At 42.5% G+C, this 22,179-nt stretch overlaps 1 protein-coding gene across 3 annotated transcripts in view; it reads right to left on the bottom strand.

Moving 5' to 3' along the window:
* Positions 1 to 22,179, bottom strand: part of CDH17 (cadherin 17) — a 105,574-nt gene that overhangs the window by 28,431 nt on the left and 54,964 nt on the right. For all 3 annotated transcript variants that reach the window (XM_022584544.2, XM_089898919.1, XM_089898920.1), the window contains 5 exons: positions 21,107 to 21,238; positions 20,642 to 20,792; positions 15,225 to 15,440; positions 11,483 to 11,559; positions 9,177 to 9,368 (listed from right to left, as the gene is read on the bottom strand). In XM_022584544.2, the coding sequence (XP_022440252.1) occupies positions 9,177 to 9,368; positions 11,483 to 11,559; positions 15,225 to 15,440; positions 20,642 to 20,792; positions 21,107 to 21,238 (768 nt within the window). The remainder of the gene's footprint in view (positions 1 to 9,176; positions 9,369 to 11,482; positions 11,560 to 15,224; positions 15,441 to 20,641; positions 20,793 to 21,106; positions 21,239 to 22,179) is intronic.

The following is a 22,179-nucleotide window of genomic DNA, read 5'->3' as shown; positions in this document are numbered from 1 at the left end:
CTGCCTAAGAGGCAAGAGATCATTGTTTCAGGGTGCAGGAGGAGAGGGGATTCACAGCACCGTCTAAACAAGCTTCAGAGAAGGGCGCGAGCCGCGGCTATCAGCGCAGACCCCAGAGACGGGCATGAGACGCTAAGGCTGCTGCTGCCGCCACCAAGAAGCCTGTGTGCAAGCACAGGACCCTATCCACACCTCCCCTACCGGGACCCTATGCAGCCCACCACTGCCAGGGTCCTGTGATCCAGGGACAACTTCCCGGCTAGAACACACTGTGTGCCTTGGGCTGTTGATATGTCACACTGGCCTCTGCCGCCACAGGCTCTCCCTGCATTCCATACCTCTCCCTCCACCCGGCCTGAGTGAACCACAGCCCCCTATTCAGCAGCTCCTTTAACCCCCTCCTGTCTGGGCGAAGAACAGACACCAGAGGATGACCTACATGCAGAGGCAGGTCCAAATCCAAAGCTGAACCCCAGGAGCTGTGCAAACAAAGAAGAGAAAGGGAAATTTCTCTGTGCAGCCTCAGGAGTAGCAGATTAAATCTCCATAATCAACTTGACGTAACCTGCATCTGTGGAATACCTGAATAGACAATGAATCATCCCAAAATTGAGGTGGTGGCCTTTGGGAGCAACTGTAGACTTTGGGTTTGTTGTATGTGACTGACTAGTTTCTGATTTATAAGGTTATCTTAGTTCAGTTTTTAGCACTTGTTATCATGGGTGGATTTGTTTATTGATTTGGCTGCTCTCTTCTTTAAAAAATTTTTTTTTAATAATTAAAATAATTTTTTAGTTTAATAATTTTATTTATTTTTCTTTCTTTCTATTTTTTTTCCTTTTTTTTCTGAGCTGTGTGGCTGACAGGGTCTTAGTGCTCTGGCCAGGTGTCAGGCCTGAGCCTCTGAGGTGGGAGAGCTGAGTTCAGGACATTGGGCCACCAGAGACCTCCTGGCCCCACATAATATCAATCAGCAAGAACTCTCCCAGAGATCTCCATCTCAATGCTAAGACCCAGCTCCAGTCAATGACCAGCAAGCCCCAGTGCTGGATACCCCCTGCAGAACAACTAGCAAGACAGGAACACAACTCCACCGATTAGCAGAGAGTTTGCCTAAAATCATAATAAGTTCACAGACACCCCAAAACACACCACCAGACATGGACCTGTCCACCAGAAAGACAAGATCCAGCCTCATCCACCAGAACACAGGCACCAGTCCCCTCCACCAGGAAGCTTACACAACCCACTGAACTAATCTTACCCACTGCGGGCAGACACCAAAAACAACAGGAACTACAAACCTGCAGCCTGTGAAAAGGAGACCCCAAACACAGTAAGTTAAGCAAAATGAGAAGACAGAGAAATATGCAGCAAATGAAGGAGCAAGGTAAAAACCCACCAGACCAAACATGACCAAATGAATAGGAAATAGGCAGTCTACCTGAAAAACAATTCAGAGTAATGATAGCAAAGATGATCCAAAACCATGGAAACAGAATGGAGAAAATAAAGAAACCTTTAACAAGGACCTAGAAGAACTAAAGGGCAAACAATGATAAACACCACAATAAATGAAGTTAAAAATTCTCTAGAAGGAAACAATAGCAGAATAATTGAGGCAGAAGAATGGATAAGTGACCTGGAAGGTAAAATAGTGGAAATAACTACTGCAGAGCAGAATAAAGAAAAAAGAATGAAAAGAGTGGAGGACAATCTCAGAGACCTCTTCGACAACATTAAATGCACCAATATTCGAATTATAGGGGACCCAAAAGAAGAAGAGAAAAAGAAAGGGAGTGAGAAAATATTTAAAGAGATTATAGTTGAAAAGTTCCCTAATATGGGAAAGGAAATAGTTAATCAAGTCCAGGAAGCACAGAGAGTCCCATACAGGATAAATCCAAGGAGAAACATGCCAAGACACATATTAATCAAACTATCAACAATTAAATACAAAGAAAAAATATTAAAAGCAGCAAGGGAAAAGCAACAAATAACATACAAGGGAATCCCCATAAGATTAATAGCTGATCTTTCAGCAGAAACTCTGCAGCCAGAAAGGAGTGACAGGACATATTTAAAGTGATGAGAGGGAAAAACCTACAACCAAGATTACTCTACCCAGCAAGAATCTCATTCAGATTCACTGAGAAATTAAAACATTTACAGACAAGGAAAAGCTAAGAGAATTCAGCACCACCAAACCAGCCTTACAACAAAAGCTAAAGAAACTTCTCTAGGCAAGAAACACAAGAGAAGGAAAAGACCTACAATAACAAACACAAAACAATTAAGAAAATGGTAATAGGAACATACATATCAATAATTACCTTAAACGTATATGGATTAAGAGCTCCAACCAAAAGACATAGACTGGCTGAGTGGATATGAAAACAAGACCCATATATGTGCTGTCTACAAGAGACTCACTTCAGACCTAGGGACACATACAGACTGAAAGTGAGGGGATGGAAAAAGATTTTCCATGCAAATGGAAATCAAAAGAAAGCAGGAGTAGCAATTCTCATATCAGACAAACAGACTTTAAAATAAAAACTATTACAAGAGACAAAGAAGAACACTACATAATGATCAAGGGATCAATCCAAGAAGAAGATATAACAATTGTAAATCTTTATGCACCCAGCACAGGAGCACCTCAATACATAAGGCAAATGCTAACAGCCATAAAAGGGGAAAGTGACAGTAACACAATAATAGTAGGAGAATTTAACACCTCACTTTCACCAATGGACAGATAATCCAAAATGAAAATAAATAAGGAAACACAAGCTTTAAATGATACATTAAACAAGATGGACTTAATTGATATTTATAGGATATTCCATCCAAAAACAACAGAATACACTTTCTTCTCAAGTGCTCATGGAACATTCTCCAGGATAGATCACATCTTGGGTCACAAATCAAGGCTTGGTAAATTTAAGAAAACTGAAATCATATCAACTATCTTTTCTGACCACAATGCTATGAGACTAGATATCAATTACAGGAAAAAAATAACTGTAAAAAATACAAACACAAGGAAGCTCAACAACACGCTACTAAATAACCAAGAGATCACTCAAGAAATCAAAGAAGAAATTAAAAAATACCTACAAACAAATAACAATGAATACTCGATGGCCCAAAACCTATGGGATACAGCAAAAGCATTTCTAAGAGGGAAGTTTATAGCACTACAATTCTACCTCAAGAAACAAGAAAAATCTCAAAAAAACAATGTAACCTTACATCTATAGTAATTAGAGAAAGAATAACAAAAAAAAAACCCTAAGTTAGCAGAAGGAAATAAATCATAAAGATCAGATCAGAAATACCTGAAAAAGAAATGAAGGAAATGGTAGCAAAGATCAATAAAACTAAAAGCTGGTTCTTTGAGAAGATAAACAAAATTGATAAACCATTAGCCAGACTCATCAAGAAGAAAAGGGAGAAGACTCAAATCAACAGACTTAGAAATGAAAAAGGAGAAGTAATAACTGATACTGCAGAAATACAAAGGATCATGAGAGATTACTACAAGCAACTATATGCCAATAAAATGGACAAATTCTTAGAAAAGTACAACCTTCTGAGACTGAGACTGGAAGAAATTGAAAATACAAACAGACACATCACAAGCACTGAAATTGAAACTGTGATTAAAAATCTTCATCAAACAAAATCCCGGGACCCGACTGATTCACAGGTGAAACATTTGGAACATTCACAAACATTTAGAGCAGAGCTAACACCTATCCTTTTCAAACTCTTCCAAAATATAGCAAAGGGAGGAATATTCCCAAACTCATTCTACGAGGCCACCATCATCCTGATACCAAAACAAGACAAAGATGTTACAAAAAAAAGAAAACTACAGGCCAATATCACTGATGAACATAGATGCAAATATCCTCAACAAAATACTAGCAAACAGAATCCAAAAGCACATTAAAAGGATCATACACCATGACCAAGAGAGGTTTATCCCAGGAATTCAAGGATTCTTCAATATATGCAAATCAATCAATGTGATACACCATAGTAACAAATTGAAGGATGAAAAACATATGATCATCCCAATACATGCAGAAAAAGCTTTCAACAAAATTCAACACCTATTTATGATAAAAACCCTCCAGAAAGTGGGCATAGAGGGAACTTTCCTCCACATAATAAAGGCCATATATGACAAACCCACAGCCAACATCATTCTCAATGGTGAAAAACTGAAACCATTTCCACTAAGATCAGGAACAAGACACGGTTGCCCACTCTCACCATTATTATTCAACATAGTTTTGGAAGTTTTAGCCATAGCAATCAGAGAAGAAAAAGAAATAAAAGGAATCCAAATTGGAAAAGAAGGAATAAGACTGTCACTGTTTGCAGATGACATGATACTATACATAGAGAATCCAAAAGATGCTACCAGAAAACTACTAGAGCTAATCAATGAATTTGGTAAAGTAGCAGGATACAAAATTAATGCACAGAAATCTCTGGCATTCTTATACACTATTGATGAAAAATCTGAAAGAGAAATTAAGGAAACACTCCCATTTACCATTTCAGCAAAAAGAATAAAATACCTAGGAATAAACCTACCTAAGGAGACAAAAAACCTGTATGCAGAAAACTGTAAGACACTGATGAAAGAAATTAAAGACGACACAAACAGATGGAGAGATATACCATGTTCTTGGATTGGAAGAATCAACATTGTGAAAATGACTCTACTACCCAAAGCAATCTACAGATTCAATGCAATCCCTACCAAACTACCAATGGCATTTTTCACAGAACTAAAACAAAAAATTTCACAATTTGTATGGAAACGCAAAAGACCCCAAGTAGCAAAAGCAATCTTAAGAAAGAAAAATGGAGCTGGAGGAATCAGGCTCCCCAACTACAGACTATACTACAAAGCTACAGTAATCAAGACAATATGGTACTGGCACAAAAACAGAAATATAGATCAATGAAACAGGATAGAGAGCCCAGAGATAAACCCACACACATATGGTCTCCTTATTTTGATAAAGGAGGCAAGAATATACAATGGCGAAAAGAGAGCCTCTTCAATAAGTGGTGCTGGGAAAACTGCACAGGTACATGTAAAAGAATGAAATTAGAACACTCCCTAACACCATACACAAAAATAAATTCAAAATGGATTAAAGACCTAAATGTAAGGCCAGACACTATAAAATTCTTAGAGAAAAATATAGGCAGAACACTCTATGACATAAATCACAGCAAGATCCTTTCTGACCCACCTCCTAGAGAAATGGAAATTAAAAAAATAAATAAAGAAATGGGACCTAATGAAACTTAAAAGCTTTTGCACAGCAAAGGAAACCATAAACAAGACAAAAAGACAACCCTCAGAATGGGAGAATGTATTTGCAAATGAATCAACAGACAAAGGATTAATCTCCAAAATATACAAGCAGCTCATGCAGCTCAATATCAAAAAAACAAACAACCCAATCCCAAAATGGGCAGAAGATCTAAATAGACATTTCTCCAAAGAAGATATACAGATTGGCAACAAACACATGAAAAGATGCTCAACATCACTAATCATTAGACAAATGGAAATCAAAACTACCATGAGGTATCACCTCACACGGGTCAGAATGGCCATCATCAAAAAATCTACAAACAATAAATGCTGGAGAGGGTGTGGAGAAAAGAGAACCCTCTTGCACTGTTGGTGGGAATGTAAACTGATATGGCCACTATGGAGAACAGTATGAAGGTTCCTTAAAAAACCAAAAATAGAACTACCATACAACCCAGCAATCCCACTACTGGGCATATACCCTGAGAAAACCATAATTCTAAAAGAGACATGTACCACAATATTCATTGCAGCTCTATTTACAATAGCCAGGACATGGAAGCCACCTAAGTGTCCATCAACAGGTGAATGGATAAAGAGGATGTGACACATATATACAATGGAATATTACTCAGCCATAAAAAGAAATGAAATTGAGTTATTTGTAGTGAGGTGGATGGACCTAGAGTCTGTCATACAGAGTGAAGTAAGTCAGAAAGAGAAAAACAAATACCATATGCTAACACATATATATGGAATCTAAAAAAAAAATCCAATAGTTCTGAAGAACCTAGGGGCAGGACAGGAATAAAGATGCAGAAGTAGAGAATGGACTTGAGGACATGGGGAGCGGTAGGGTAAGCTGGGACAAAGTGCGAGAGTGGCATGGACATATATACACTACCAAATGTAAAATAGATAGCTAGTGGGAAGCAGTTGCATAGCATAGCGAGATCAGCTTGGTGCTTTGGGACCACCTAGGGGGTAGGATAGCGAGGGTGGGAGGGAGATGCAAGAGGGAGGGGATATGGGGATATATGTATGTGTAGAGCTGATTCACTTTGTTATACAGCAGCAAATAATACAACAATGTAAAGCAATTATACTCCAATAAAGACGTTAAAAAAAAATGAAGAAAATATTAGGAAATAAAAGTAGTCTGGGGCTTCCCTGGTGGCGCAGTGGTTGAGAGTCCACCTACTGATGCAGGGGACATGAGTTCATGCCCTGGTCCGGGAAGATCCCACATGCCGCGGAGCGGCTGGGCCCGTGAGCCATGGCCGCTGAGTCTGCGCATCCGGAGCCTGTGCTCCGCAAGGGAAGAGGCCACAACAGTGAGAGGCCTGCGTACCGCAAAAAAAAAAAAAAAAAAAAAGTAGTCTACATTGGGATTTTAAATTTTTAAAAAATGATCAACACAATGGTCCTGAAGCAATGGATGGCTTAATGGGGAGGGAATTAGAAGTAAGGCTAAGCTACACACGAAAAACCACATAATAGAGTCTAATTTATTTAAAATACTGAAAACTGTATGAATACATACATCTGTCAATGTGAGTACACACATCCTTGGGGCAGTTGGCTAACATCTAGTGTATCCTCATCAAGAATCCACACCTCTGGGCTGGCTGTCACTTAGCATTTGACAGATCCTAATCAGAGATCCACACTCCAGAGGCAGCTACTACAGGCTTTGAGCTCACACTATCTCAAGCTGCCCTAGAAGGTTTGTTAATTAGCAAAGTGATCCTACAAAGAGGTTTTGTGATATTAGTGGTATTCAAGACATGCAGTTTGGTTAACAATATAGTATATCTCTTGGTCATTAAATGAACAAGAGTGTGGCATCTGGCTAGTCCAGCAGCTTATAGCCTTCATAGTTCCAGGACGCCAGTTCTGTTGTGTGTATCAACACCTTTTCTGTGGACAGTCAGATGAATCCTCTCACTAGAGTACTGTGCCCACAGTGCCTGAGGGACAGAGAGCTGGGGCGTCACAAGCCTAAAGCACAAGTTGGATGTTGGTTTTTTATCCCAGCTTGTCATTAATTGTACATGGCACAGTATTCAATTATTTATTCAATGCAACCAATGTTTATTGAACCTCCACTATGTGCCAGGCGATATTCTGGACACTTGGAATATAACCACAAACAAAATAAGGATGTGACAAAGATTTTGGCCAGAGGCCTGCTGTACTGTAACATACCTCCTCGTGTCAAGAGCATGTGGGAGGATACTTACAGCCCTTACCTACCGCTAATCATCAAGGTTACCAATTTTTCCCTATAGGTGCCCTTTAGCCACAAATGGTCCAATTAACTTGATTCACAACAAGCCATCATGAAAAATTACTGACATGTGGGACTCATTCATACTGAGATAGACAGGGCTTTATCTTCTCTTAGATGCCTAGAGAGCTCTGGGCCTGTGGGAGAATAGAAGCTATCTGCCCCTACCTCCTGCAAAAAGATCACGTATGTTGCCTGGACCACCCGCTGCAAACTCTGAAAATTAGCCTTTCCTTCTGGGTTCTTTGTCTCCATGTAGGCAGCCATGAATAGAGGGGGAAGATGTTATGGCACCTTTTCCAAATGTCAGACTCACACAAAATACTAATGTCTTGAGTAGGTCCACACAAAAACCTCGCAGCTAAAACTCAGCGAGGCCCTTTGTCAGAAGTAGGTTATATAGTCATAATGGTATCAGAATTCTGAGATTCTGCCCCAGGGCTTCCTTCAGCATTAGCACTTTTCTCCCTGTGCTTCTATTTTCTGTGAAATTATTCTGTCTTCATTTTTAGCCTCTACTTTAGCTTTCCTTTATTCTGGGTCAAAACTTTCCTCCAGAGCTTTCTTTTGCAGCCTCCAACACACTGCCCTACAAACCTTCAGCATTCAACCATGTCTGCAAAGTCTCAATTGCTGTAACTCTGACCCCTTTTAATTCTAACTACATTGGATGACAAGCGCTGCTTCCTATTGAGTCATCTGGTAAACGGTTTACATGCTCTAAAGCATAAATGAGGCAGCCATGGAGGAAAGGGTCAAACTTCAGCTGTACACAGTAGGGGATGGGATTAGACTGAGGGAAGGATGGGAAGACCCTCTATTAAAAAGCAAGTATCATGGTAATCAAGATTTTGGCTCTAGACTACCCAGTCCTTACAAAGGGAGAGACGAAGCAAGAGCCAGTGGACGCAGCAATACCATAAAAGATGAAAGTAAGGGGTAGGCAGGGAAGAAGCCATGAAAGAATAAACTTGTTTATTAAAACTTGTCTATTAAAGGAGACCTACCAATTTCCAGTCATTATTAAAGAGGAGCCAATGGCTGGCCCATTAGAATAAAGAGTCTAGCAGCCTAAAGGGCTCACAGGGTTCATCTAGTCTAATACCCCACATTTGCAAAGAGAGAAATAAAGCCTGGAGCACCACCTTGCCCAAGATTTAGCAAATAAAAATATAGAACAACTGGTTATATTGGAATTGCAGGTAAACAACAAGCAATTTTTTAGTATAAGTATGTCCCAAGTATTTCATGGGACATACTTATACTAAAAAATTCTCTATCTTGTAGTTTATATATTTTATTTGTCAATCCTACCTCACTCTGCAAAGGCTACTTGGTCAGTTAGTGACAGACCCAGAACAAGAATCCTGCCTTCTGTCTTTTGGGAGGACAGGAATGACTGAGAGTGTTCCAGGAGTCCATCACACACCTGAGAGGTCACTGCTAATATGTCACCTCTGCTTATAGGTCCTTGAATGGTCCTAAGTAAATTAACCTTTGAAAAAGACAAATTCCATTCAACGCGCTATTTACCTTTTTAACCTTGACATATCCAGTATTGGTTTCGGGATCTGTTTCAATCTCCAAATGTCCCTCACTGTCTCCCTGTGTAATTCGGTACAGGATTTTAGAACTTCCCGTATATGGTTCATCAGCATCGGTGGCCTGGATGGTTAAGATGACAGTTCCAATGGCTGTATCTTCAGGGAGAGTTAGGTTTCCATACTAAGAAGGAAACAAGGGAAGGAAACAATGAGAATGTCTATTGTCATCGAGTACAATTGTCAAAGGGCAAACTTGTCTCCTTGGTTTCAGAATGGACACAAGTCACAGTTTGCATCGATACTTACCAAGCATGTTTTTTTCTATTAATGAGTGGGTTACAGTTGATTTTGACATCAGTCATACTTGTAGACTGATATCCGTTGTACCAGGAAACACAACATCTCAGAGATCTACTGAGAGGATTCTAAAACATATCCCTCCACTCACATCCAATATGTTTAATAACTGTAGTTATCATTATAGTTGAGACAAATAGATGGCTACTATGTATTGCGTACCTACAATGTGGCAGGCACTTTACATTATTTTAATTAATTCTTAAATCAATCAGGGAATAGTGGTTAAGAGCCTGGACTTCAGCGTTAAATGGCCTGGGTATGAATCCTAGGCTTGTCACTTATGACCTGGGTGAACTGAAGTAAGTTATCGAATTTTTTAAAGTCTCAGGTTTATCATCTGTCCTTGGAGGTGATAATGACGATAATAATAATAATAATAATAACAGAACTTACTTCATGTGTGCTGTGGTGATTTACAGAGACGATGCATATAAAACCCCTGAATGCCTGGCACATAATAAGTGGTCAGTAAAGATAAGCAACAAAACAAAGCACCCGGGCTTCCCTGATGGCACAGTGGTTGAGAGTCCGCCTGCTGACGCAGGGGACGCGGGTTCGTGCCCCGGTCCGGGAAGATCCCACATGCCGCGGAGCGGCTGGGCCCGTGAGCCATGGCCGCTGAGCCTGCGCATCTGGAGCCTGTGCTCCGCAACGGGAGAAGCCACAGCAGTGAGAGTCCCCCCCACCCAAAAAAAAGCACCCTACTGAGTAGCTATATTATCATCTCCATTTGACAGAGGAGCAAAAGACTGGAGAGGTAAAACCCACCCAAGACCACACAGCTCGCTGGTCACAGAATTGGGATTCAAACCAATGTCTGTCCAACTCCAAAGCAGGTGCTCTTAATTAACACTGACCTAGACCATCTTCCACTCCTCCGCTGAAAATCCCCCAGATCATGTGTCTTGGCATGATGATCATGAAGATGGTAACAGGCAGGGTCCAGGAAAGGACCACAGCAATGAAAGAAGTGGACTCACCTTTCTAAGGCCCAGTTTGCCTTTCCAAGCTCTGAGATTCCCAAAGCAGGACTCTTACCCTCAATCTAAAAACACTGTCTAGATGTAATGCAAGGAAACTACAACACACAGAAAGGATCAAACGCCCAAGAGAATGGAGGCAGAGTAGAAACAGGCTCTTACTCTCACACTTGCTTAACCTCAGTGCCTACTATACAAGTTATATTGTCACACTTTTTACCTCCTCAAACCCTCCCATAAATCAATTCCCGTTCTTTGTCACTGCCTTATCCCTATTGTGATTTATGAACATCGTCACAAGGCTCTGGGCTGCCTCATAAACTGAGTTCAAACATAACAATCTACCCAAAAAGGCTACTCTCTTCTCCAGAATAAATAAATAGAGGCATCCATTTTAAGGGAAGCATCGATCAAACTACCCCCACATTAATAATAAGTTAACTTGAATTCTTCTTGATATACTCAACTGATCATTTTTCTCCTGCTCTTTTTTCCCAATTCTAATTCTTGCAGATGTCTTGGGCACATTTTTTGGCATAAACCAGAGATTCGTTTTTTCTTCCCCTTTTCTCTTATCCAATAAATACAAAATGAGTTTAAATTGGCAGTATTCAAAATTTTAAACTCTGACTACACATGCTTGTTTGAGACCTAGCAGTAATCTATTTATTGTCCTGCTATACACTGGTTGTAGCTTCCAAGCAGTCCTTGAAATAAATGAGCTGTTGGCAAAAGTTTTTAATAAAAAAAACAGATGCTTCCAGATGCTATAACCGTGAATGTTACTGTTCCCTGAAGAGTTCCACTGAAGACGGTGTTTGAGTTTGGTACCAGTGCATTGATTAAGATATTAAGTCTGGCATTTTCCTGAACTACTGTTTGTGTCTTTATTCCAGAAGTAGGGGTCAGGTAAATACGAACAAAGTAAAGAAAAAGCAAGGTGATAACTACTCACATCTGATTTTTCAAAGATGGGGATCTGATCATTGATATCAATAATGTTGATCTGCACAAAGCAGAGGGTCTTGAAATCTGAAAATCAAAGTCACATCAGAAATTTTCACTGAAAATCATGCATGAAAATCAGAAATCTGCAAGAAAAACAGTTGGCAAGTAAAGTGACGACCATAGCCACAATTTTACTATTGACATGCGATTTGTGTGGTGAGAGGATTCTCTGCTCCCCACCTGCACCCATGAGCAGGTCACCAAGGGCTGAAGAAAACCCCACGAGAGACTCCCCTGGGCTTCCCACTCCCTCTACCTGCCCCCTCCTCAGTAAGGCTTGTCCCCAAGCAAGATGGCTTCTTTTCTGTGAAGCAGCCTCTCTTTTCTGGCTAGTGAAACGTATGTAGCCTTCAAAGCCCAGTACAAAACTATCCTTCTAGAAAGACTTCTTTGAGCATCCCAGAGGGTTGTCTTTCCTACTCTGAACACTTCCAGCACTTACTGTCCTATATCCCTTCTGCCGCCCCCCCCGCAAAGGGAAGGCCCAAGTGAGGGAGGAAAGGTACAATTAGCCCCCTTCCAAAGGCCTTGCTGCCCAGCCTACAGAGGCAGAGGTAGCTCATAGAACTCTGGGAGATGGCATAGGCTTTGAGGGGTGGGTTTGACAATTCAGAGACCTAGTCAGAGACAGCAGGTTCAACCTAGGTCCAAGATGAGCATGGAGTACAGGTGGGGATGGGATCCCCAGGGAAATATCCACAGTGAGAACCAACATGATAGGTTTTTTGTTGGGGTTTCCATTGTTCTAGCTATGAAGTAGTGTATTATACAAGGGCTAAGACTCTGGGCTTTGGAACCCCACTGTTCAAATTCTGTCTCTGCTACTTATCAGATGTGTGAGAGCTCGGAAATGTCACTCAAAATCTCTGTGCGGTAGTCAGTTTATCTAAAAAATGTAGAGTGCAACAGAGCCAAGGTTCTCGTCCTAACTAACATTGTTAGCACTCTCTATGTACCAGGCACCATATTAAGTGCTTTGCTTGCATGACTCATTTCATCTTCATTCTAACTCTGTGATGTAGGTACAATTATCATTCTCATTTGAGTTTGAGTCCACACTCAAATGAGTTCACACACATGATGAGTTCACACACATCATTTGAGTTCACAAATGAGGAAGCCAAAGGACAGAGAAGTTGGTGACCTGACCAAGGTCATACAACTAACTAGTGTTCAAGCCAGAATTCAAATCCATGCGTTCCTTTTCCCTCTCTGTCCACTCTCCTCCCTTCACCCTGCTTTGTGCCCCAGAGGCTGACCTTAGGAACTGCATCAGTGGGCATCCTGGCCCTCTGGGTAGAAGTTGGGTTCCACCAGTGGTAGCACTGGCAGGAGATCTAAGGAAGGGCAGGAGGAACAGGGTCAGGGTCTAGTTCCCCTAGCAGCCTCTTCTATAGTCACAGGAACAGGCTTTGTTCCTTCAGGGGATGTTACCTTCCCTCATCCCTTCTCACCTTCAGGTAAGAAAGGCTGCCATTGTGCTTCACACCCCCTGTTGGTTTCCCATAACCCCTACCCCCAGCCTTTACAAATAATCCCCTCTCTAAACACTTTTTGGTTACTTCTTTTGAGGGGGCTGTCTGTTTCCTGCTGGGATCCTGACAAATATACTCACACAGCCTAGCTCTAAAGCTTGTGCTCGGCACACTGGACACAAAGCCAGGCGTGTAATCTAATAATAACGGTATTACAAATAAGTGGATGTTAACTCAAGTTGGGTCCAGTCCCCAGATCATTTGTAGACAGCAAGAACGGCTGAAGATTTCAGGAGGTCCCAGGGCCTGAACTCACTGGCTCCCTGCTCTGCACAGACCTTATTTGGGCCAGCAGTGGACCTCCTGGCTAACAGACCTTCCCTGATTTTAGGTAAAACTGTGTTAATTACCGCCTACCAGTCTAATTTTCTACAGTATGCAACTGGATGTTTAACTCCATCAATACACATATATAGTTATATATAAATATACTGTATAATATGGTCCATATAGTCTATAGATGTACTCAGGTACATAGACAATTTTTAATCTGATGCTCTTGCAGCCTCAAACTGCTTCAGGTCCCCATGCATTTTCACATGGGCTTTCTTCTCCTCTGTAAGCCTTTACACTATTTTGTAACTTGTCATATTCATCCATCAAAGTTCAGAGCAATGACACCTCTTCCAGAAAGCTTTATCAGCTCTCTACCACTCCACCGAGTCCCTCATTGCCTTCATGGGCTACCTTGTATATATTTCTTACAATTTATTTATTCACATGTCCATCTCCTCTACCACAAATGCTCCTTGAGGACAGACACGGGGTCTTATTCATTTGTGTATCCCCAGTACCTTGAATGGTGCCTCAATCACGGTAACTGCTCAATAACTGCTGAAAGAATGGCTGGCTAATGGTGTGAGATTGTCAGCTCATCATGGGCAGGGATGACTTATTATACCCACTTCTGTTGTACCTCTTAACATAATGCTAGACATTATGTTAGGCCCTCAATATTTGCCTAATCACTATGTCTCGACCATTCTGCTTCGGGGGCCCGCTAAACCCCAGCTCTCTTCAGTATCTCAGCAACTGTGTAATGAAGAAAAAAAATGTGAAGCACAGTATGAAATGGTGCTCTTTACTTCAGCACACCTGTATAATCTCTCTCTCGTAGCATAACAATTACTGAACTATTTGGTAACCTAAGATTCAGTGCCAGTTAAAGAACGATTCTTAGCCTAGGAGTATTAATGATCTTAAAATAAGCCTATCCCTGAGTTCATGTAAGTTTGTGTGTCTGTGCAATTTGTTGATAATGTGTACATTTGTTGAGGAATTCATAGTTTCCATCAGATCCTCAAAGGGTCTCATGACTTAACAAAGATTAAAAACCACTTGTTTTGAAATTGTATAAGGCGTTAAGGAAGAATGTCTCCAGATACCGTCAAATGGCCGCCTAGCAGCTAATATAAGAAGACAAAACCTCCCAAACGATACATTTTTCCTTCACTGTCATACAGTAGAATCCTTTGAGTCTGAAAGGGAGACTTGGGAAATACAACTAATTTTCTTGTTTGTGACCATGGTGGCCATGACGACGTGCCTTGCCAACCCCTAACACCAGGGATCTTAATTGACAACATGCCGCCTTGCTCTGAAACCCGTCACCACATTTGCACCAAGGCCTTGCTTCCCATTGGCTGCCCCAAGCCAGTGACAGAGCAAGGCCGGCAGGCTAAGGTAGGCCTGTTTTGGAGATCACAGACTCCTTCCACGGCCAACTTTGGACCCCTAATGACCTTGCTGAGCTTCCCTTTGACTGCTTAGTGGTCTATGGTACTCCCACCACTGTCCTTCCTTCTCTCCTTCACTCAGCGTCCGGCTTGGATTGAGGTCTGATGGCTCTCCCAGCCTTCTCTGTATCCCTCCCCATTTTTTCTCATAGGCAATTCCCCTAATAAAATCCTTATATATTTAATCCCCTCTTGGGCATCTTCTTCTCAGGGAACCAACGTAATAATGTTGCCTAAGCCACCGCTCTGGCCATTACCATGTCGGACCTGCTGCCTCTGTGCTGTGTTTCACATAGGAAGCAAGAACTCTTAAACAGCATCCTTCTGTAATACACCCAGGCATCAGAGCAGCCTAGCAAATCACAACTAGAAAGAAAACAAGTGTTATCATTCTTGACACAGGGAAGGTGATACTAACCTTTGTCAGACACCTCTACTGTCAAGTTGTACTGCGGAGTGTCTCGCTTCCGCAAGGACTGCAAGGCTAACTGGAACATTCCTGAGTAGGCTTGGACCAGGAAGAGTCCATCTCTAGGAACTTTGGGGGTTTGATCCACAATTCTGTATCCTAAAACACTGTTGATAGTGTTTTCTTCATCCATGTCATGAGCAATAAGTGTTCCAATACTGTTCCCTGTAGAGAAGAAAAGAAGGAAACCCATCCATTATAGGCTCTTTTTACTCTGTTAGAAAATGATTTCACTGAAGAATCAGGTTCCTAGAAAGCACTGGAAGTAGCTTTGAGTAGCAGACTAAAGTTCTTAGATCGATGTTGGTTCTTCTAACCCTTTCAGTAGCGCAGTGTGTGAAGTGTCTTAGTCTGCTAAGGGCACCATAACAAAGTACCACAAACTGGATGGCTTTAACAACAGAAACTTATTTTCTCACAGTTTCTGGACACTAGAGGTCTGAGATCAAGGTGTCAGCAGGGTTGATTTCTTCTGAGACCTTTCTCCTTGGCTTGTAGATAGCTGTCTGGTGCATGTGCTTTCACATGGTCTTCCCCTGTACTTGTATCTGTCCAGATTTTTTCTTCTTAGAAGGACACCAGTCATATTGGCTTAAGACCCACACTAATGACATCATTTTAACTTAATTACCTCTTTAAAGACCCTATCTCTAAATAATAGTCACCCTTTGAGGTGCTGGAAGTTAGGACTTCACCATATGAATTTTGGGAGGACACAGTTCAGGTGTCCTTGAGATGAAATCATCCTGGATTTGTTTTTTTTTTTTAATTTACTTTTGGATATGTTGGGTTTTCTTGCTGTCCACGGGCTTTCTCTAGTTGTGGCAAGAGGGGGCTACTCTTCGTTGCAGTGTGTGGGCTTCTCATTGCGGTGGCTTCTCTTGTTGCAGAGCACAGGTTCTAGGCACACGGGCTTCAATTGTTATGGCACACAGGCTCAGTAGTTGTGGTTCGCGGGCTCTAGAGCACAAGCTCAGTAGTTGTGGCATGCGGCTTAATGGCTCCACGACATGTGGGATCTCCCCGGACCAGGGATCGAACCTGTGTCCCCTGCATTGGCAGGCGGATTCTTAACCACTACACCACCAGGGAAGTCCCTCATCCTGGATTTGGAGTGGGCCTTAAATCCAGTGGTGGGCGTTCTTATAAGAGGAAGAGAAGACACAGAGACGCCCACGGAGGCGGAGGCAATGTGAAGAGAGTGCAGAGACTGCAGCGATGCTGCCACAAGCAGCCAAGGAGCCACAAGGAACCAGAAGAGGCAAGGAAGAATTCTCCCCTAGCTGGCACCTTGATTTCAGACTTCTAGTCTCCAGAACTCTTAGCAAATAAATTTCTGTGGTTTTAAGTCACCAAGTCTGTGGTAATTCGTTACGGCCACCCTCAGACACTAATACACAAGGCAAATGGTAAAACTAAACAAGGACAAGCCAACCGTGGTTACTTCTAAGTAACTTCCTGGAAAAATGGCAGAGACTGACTCCACCCCAAAGATAAAGACGGGCACGGGACGGAGAGCAGGGACCGTCTCTGCCTTGCTGCATTTTATGGTCCTAAGTTTTACTTCTGTTGACGTCTCAGTCCAGGGAGTTCCAGAAGTTCGGCTCTGACTCAGTGCTCCACCCAGGTCTGGCTGAGTTCTGATAGGTGCTGGGTCATCTTGCTCTGTGAAATGGGAATTGTGGGTTTCTCTACACACAGCCAGAATCCCATGTGAGGGCTAAAACTTGAATATGTATTCCCCACTTGCGGAGGTCGGTTTCATCCCCTTCCCCATGTTACTTTGCATCTACTGATTTACAGGGAGATTTGGAGGGTTTGTGAGGGGAGGAATGGAAGTACCTATGTTATGTCTATAATGGAGCTGGCATGTGCAGACGTGTCTCATGGGCTGGGGAGGCGGGGCAACGTGGGTAGCAGAAAAGAACACGTATCTAGTGTTGCAGCTGCTGGCATTTCCGCTTTCACAAACAACCGAGTCACCTTTGGAACATGCATCTGCCCTTGTAAGAAAAGCATCTGTGTGTTGGAATGAAAGAGTGTCTTGCTAACTTCTGTGATTGTTTGGTGTCTGAGCAGCCCTGCTCTGGACCTTTCCCCCCAGCAAGTGAGCATAACACAGAGGACACTGTCCTTCTCTCACCACGGAGGAAACCTCCAGCTGTCAGAGGTACCGTGAAGACTGCTGACGTCAGTGACAGGGAAATTCCAGTAGGAGACACCACTCGTTGGGAACAGAGAGCTTATGAATGAGCCAGGAGTCAAAGAAGTGCCATGTCCCTGAGTGACAAAGGCCAGGAACAAGTGGCAGCCCAAACTGATTCAGAGGGTACATACAGCAACTCTTGGGGCACTCAGAAATACTTTAGGGAGGTGGGGCTTTTACCAGAGGATGAAGTTCCTGTATGAACACAAAGGTCTTGGTAGCAGGTGGGATTTCAGAATTAATGTTGTTATTGCTGAGACTTGGGGACATGAGTCCCACAAGATTCTGGCCAATATAAGACACCAAACAGGAGAATATAAATATACTAAGGAATAATTGAGTATTTTATTGAGCTAGACAGTAAGCCCCCAAAAGGCAGGGATATTTTTTGTACCCCTTTGGGCTACATATAGAGAATAGACTCAATCTGTGTTGATTTATAAGAATTCCTGGTCCATTGAGTCCACAATTCAAGACTTTGTGAAATATTGTTACAAAATAAATTCTCACTTTTGGAGATGCAAAGAGCATGCTGCATCCCTGAACAATTTGTTTTACCAACAATGACATCTTCAGCAGCTTCAGAAAACTAGTACTGCCCTCCTCCCAAATAAGGCAGGCAGCCTCTACGGTGGGTCCCAGCAATCCCCCCAGCCCTGATATTGATGCCTTGGTGTAACCTCCTCCTTTTGAGTGCGAACTGGGCCTAGTGACTCATTTCTAATGAATATAGCAAAAGTTATGGGATGTTACTTCCGAGATTAGTTATAAGAAGACTGACTTCCATCTTTTTTTTTTTTTTTTTTTCGCGGTCTGCGGGCCTCTCACTGTTGTGGCCTCTCCCGTTAAGGAACACAGGCTCTGGACGTGCAGGCTCAGCGGCCATGGCTCACAGGCCCAGCTGCTCCGCAGCATGTGGGATCCTCCCGGACTGGGGCACAAACCCGTGTCCCCTGCATCGGCAGGCGGACTCTCAACCACTGCGCCACCAGGGAAGCCCCTGACTTCCATCTTACTTGCCATTTCTTGAGCTCTCTCCCTTTCTCTTTCTCTCTCTCTCTGAATCAAAGGCACTCACCTCACATCTAGATTCTGAATCAAAGGCATGCACCCCATATCCAGATTCCTGACTTCCAGAAACTGTGAGATAATAAATGTTTGCTGTTTTAAGCTGCTAAATTTTGGGACAATTTGTTATGCAACATAGATGACTGATACACTAAATGTTAGGCCCTGTGCAAAGAGACTTGAGGTATCATCTACAAAGGTCTTCAAAGGTCTTCTGCCTTCATTCAGCATCACAGACCATCCCATATTTTCAAAAAGGGTGATGCCATAGGTGTTTCTTGGCTATTGTCACACATTTCATTGTTACTCCACTGTCACTTTAGAAGATTCTTCCTTAAAATTAACTGAAATCCTTCAAACTGTCGTTTAATACTTCCCGTTGTAAGAATAACTGGAATAAATGAAAAAGAGAAGACCTAAGCAGAACACAGTGACAATAGATAGCCTACATATGACTCTTGACAGCAAGAAGGAAAAAAAGTGAGCATTGAGCAAGCAGGCCACGTGAGCAGTGTCCACCAAGACAGCACCCACTGTGTGAAAAGTGTGTGGCAAGAAGAGTAAAGAGATCAAAAGAAAATGATGAGAATGCCCATGAGGCAGGTGAGGATCTGCCTACAAGGGCAGCCAAGCCCTGGGAATGGTAGTCATGAGAGCCTGCTAACCCTGTAAGTCCTGAAACGTACACGAAACAGACAAAAACACTTCAAGCAATGCCAGCCTGCTCAGCCAATGAGCTCAACACCAAGGGGTAACAGACAATAGATGTCCCAAATCCAGCAAAGTCATAAAACTCCCAGAAATCACAGTGCTCTAATAGTAGTCGTCCCTGTACAAAACTAAAGCTATCCTGGCACAGTACGAGGAAACAAAACAGGTCAAGAACAAAAGGTCAAAAACAGATAGGATTTGAACTTCATCTTCCAGCCTCATGAGCTATTATCAGCTTCCTAGAGAGGGACAATCAAGGGTCAACTGCAGGACATTGGGTGTGAATGTTTGTTTAAATTATTTAGCAAGTTTGATGGGATTTTACCTGTCACTGAGTTTGTTGAAGGCAAATAAGAATCTATGGAGAAACCTTGCAGGGGCTTCCCTGGTGGTGCAGTGGTTAAGAATCCGCCCGCCGATGCGGGAGACGCAGGTTCGGGCCCTGGTCCGGGAGGATCCCATGTGCCGCAGAGCTACTGAGCCCGTGTGCCACGACTGCTGAGCCCGCGTGCCACAACTACTGAAGCCCGTGAGCCTGGAGCCTGTGCTCCGCAACAAGAGAAGCCACCACGATAGGCATGCGCACCGCAATGAAGAGTGGCCCATGCTCTCCACAACTGGAGAGGGACCGCGTGCACTAACGGAGACCCGTTGCAGCCAAAAATAAATAAAATAGATGAATTATAAAAAAAAAAAAAAATAGAATCTGCCTGCCAATGCAGGGGACACGGGTTCGATCCCTGGTCCGGGAAGATCCTACATGCCGCCGAGCAACTAAGCCCGTGTGCCACAACTACTGAGCCTGTGCTCTTCAGCCCATGAGTCACAACTACTTAAAGCCCGTGTGCCACAACTACTGAAGCCTGTGTGCCTAGAGCCTGTGCTCCACAACAAGAAAAGCCACTGCAATGAAAAGCCCTCGCACCACAACAAAGACTAGCTCCTGCTCGCTGTAACTAGAGAAAGCCGGCACACAGCAATGGAAGACCCAACGCAGCCAATAAATAAATAAATAAATAAAATCTAAAAAAAACCTTGCAAAGAGATAACCTTATACATGTATACAGGATACTGGTGTAAATGGTTACAGTGCTAGTGGTAGTGGTAAGGGTGGTAGTAGTAGTAGTAATAGTAGTGGCAGTAACAGTGCTAGGAGTATGAGTAGTAGTTATAAAATGTCCAATTTTGAAAAACTCTTCCCAGATATTGCTTGAAATTAAATACTGTACCTATGTGAGTCCCAAAGTCTAGTCTACCTCTATGCTGTGCTGGGCATGGACCACTGATCCCCAATCAGGTTTACCTGCCCACCTTTTACTTGACAAAGAGGAGAAAGGGATTACAGAGTTAACATAGGGAGGACAGATACACAGTTTCTTACCTATTTGTTCATTCTCCTGGACCTCAAGTACAGTCACTGTAGATGAACATGTAGGTGGATTATCATTAATGTCTTTAACTTTCACTTGAATTTGCAATGGAAATGCAAGTGGTTTTCTATGCTCATCCGTCGCAACCGCATAAAAAACATACTACAACGAGATCAGAGTTAAGACATGAATCCTTCATCATCCCCTTTATAAGGCAGAGAAAACAACTATTTCAATGCTATTTCATTTATCCCCTTATCATCAATTCGCTTAGAATTGGGAAATGAGAAAATATAAAATGGGCTGAATTTGTGAGGGTATTATCATGTCTCTGAGAGCAATAATGCACTGAGCTTCAGAACACAGTTTGGGGGATATTGGTGGGGGGCTGGGTGTTAAGTAAAATTGTTTCTGCTCTCAGATATCCATGGGCCCAGGATCTCATCACCTGTGAAACTCCTACTAATTTTACTCACTGCATCCTTTTCTTCTCGGTCCAAGGGCTGAGTCACATAGATATCTCCTTCCTGGTCAATTAAAAATGGGAATTTTGACAGCTTCTCCTTTTCCACTAATGAATATAGTGCACCTGGTTCGTTCCACCGCACCTACAGGGCCCAAAGTGAATTGTTAGGAAAGATACATCCGGACAGAGAGAACTGGAAAGGAAATAAACAATTTTCTGGTTCTCGGTTTGAAATTTCTGACAACCTTGTTTAGATGTCTGTGGTTTCTTATAACTACTAAATTACATTTTTCGTTTTCAGCTTAAAATAATCCCTCCACTTTTTTTTCCTTTGTACTAAGTTATATTGCTCCAAATAAGCATAGAGGGGTATTTTTCTTCTCTAAAGCAATTCTTTGTGAAGCCTCTAAAGAGTTTGTGGGTTGTTCTTTTGGAAGTCCGAATGTGAAGATTTCATGTCATGAAACACCAATTTAAGAAACAAAATGTATTTAGTAGCGGCATTATCTGATCACTAAGCCATGATGGACAACAAGCTCCCAGAACTCACCAGTGAAGACGATGAGACACTTTCAGTTCTTCACCATGCTATTATTTAAGCAAGACAAATGACACATAAATAAAGAACATTCCTCCCTTAAGTCTTTAGTCTTAACGACTTCAGGGATAAGAATATTTGCCAACAGACTTCCCTGGGTGCGCAGTGGTTAAGAATCCGCCTGCCAATGCAGGTGACACGGGTTCGATCCCTGATGAGGGAAGATCCCACGTGCTGTGGAGCAACGAAGCCCACGCACCACAACTACTGAGCCTGCACTCTACAGCCCACAAGCCACAACTACTGAAGCCCACGCACCTAGAGCCCGTGCTCCACAAAAAAAGAAGCCACCTCAATGTGAAGCCCGCGCACCGCAACGAAGAGCAGCCCCCACTCACCGCAACTAGAGAAAAGCCCGCGTGCAGCAACGAAGACCCAACGCAGCCAAAAAGAAATAAATTAACTCACTAATTACTTTTTTAAAACAAAGAATATTTGCCAACTCCTAGAGTTGTTTTGTAAACAACTTGGCAAAAAAAATCAAT

The sequence above is a fragment of the Delphinapterus leucas genome, chromosome 17 (assembly GCF_059928025.1).
Source record: "Delphinapterus leucas isolate spDelLeu-1000000601 "Yukka" chromosome 17, BTC_Dleu_Yukka2, whole genome shotgun sequence".
NCBI lineage: Eukaryota > Metazoa > Chordata > Mammalia > Artiodactyla > Monodontidae > Delphinapterus > Delphinapterus leucas.
Note: the sequence above shows the minus strand (reverse complement) of the source record. Positions and strands in the feature narration are given on the sequence as shown.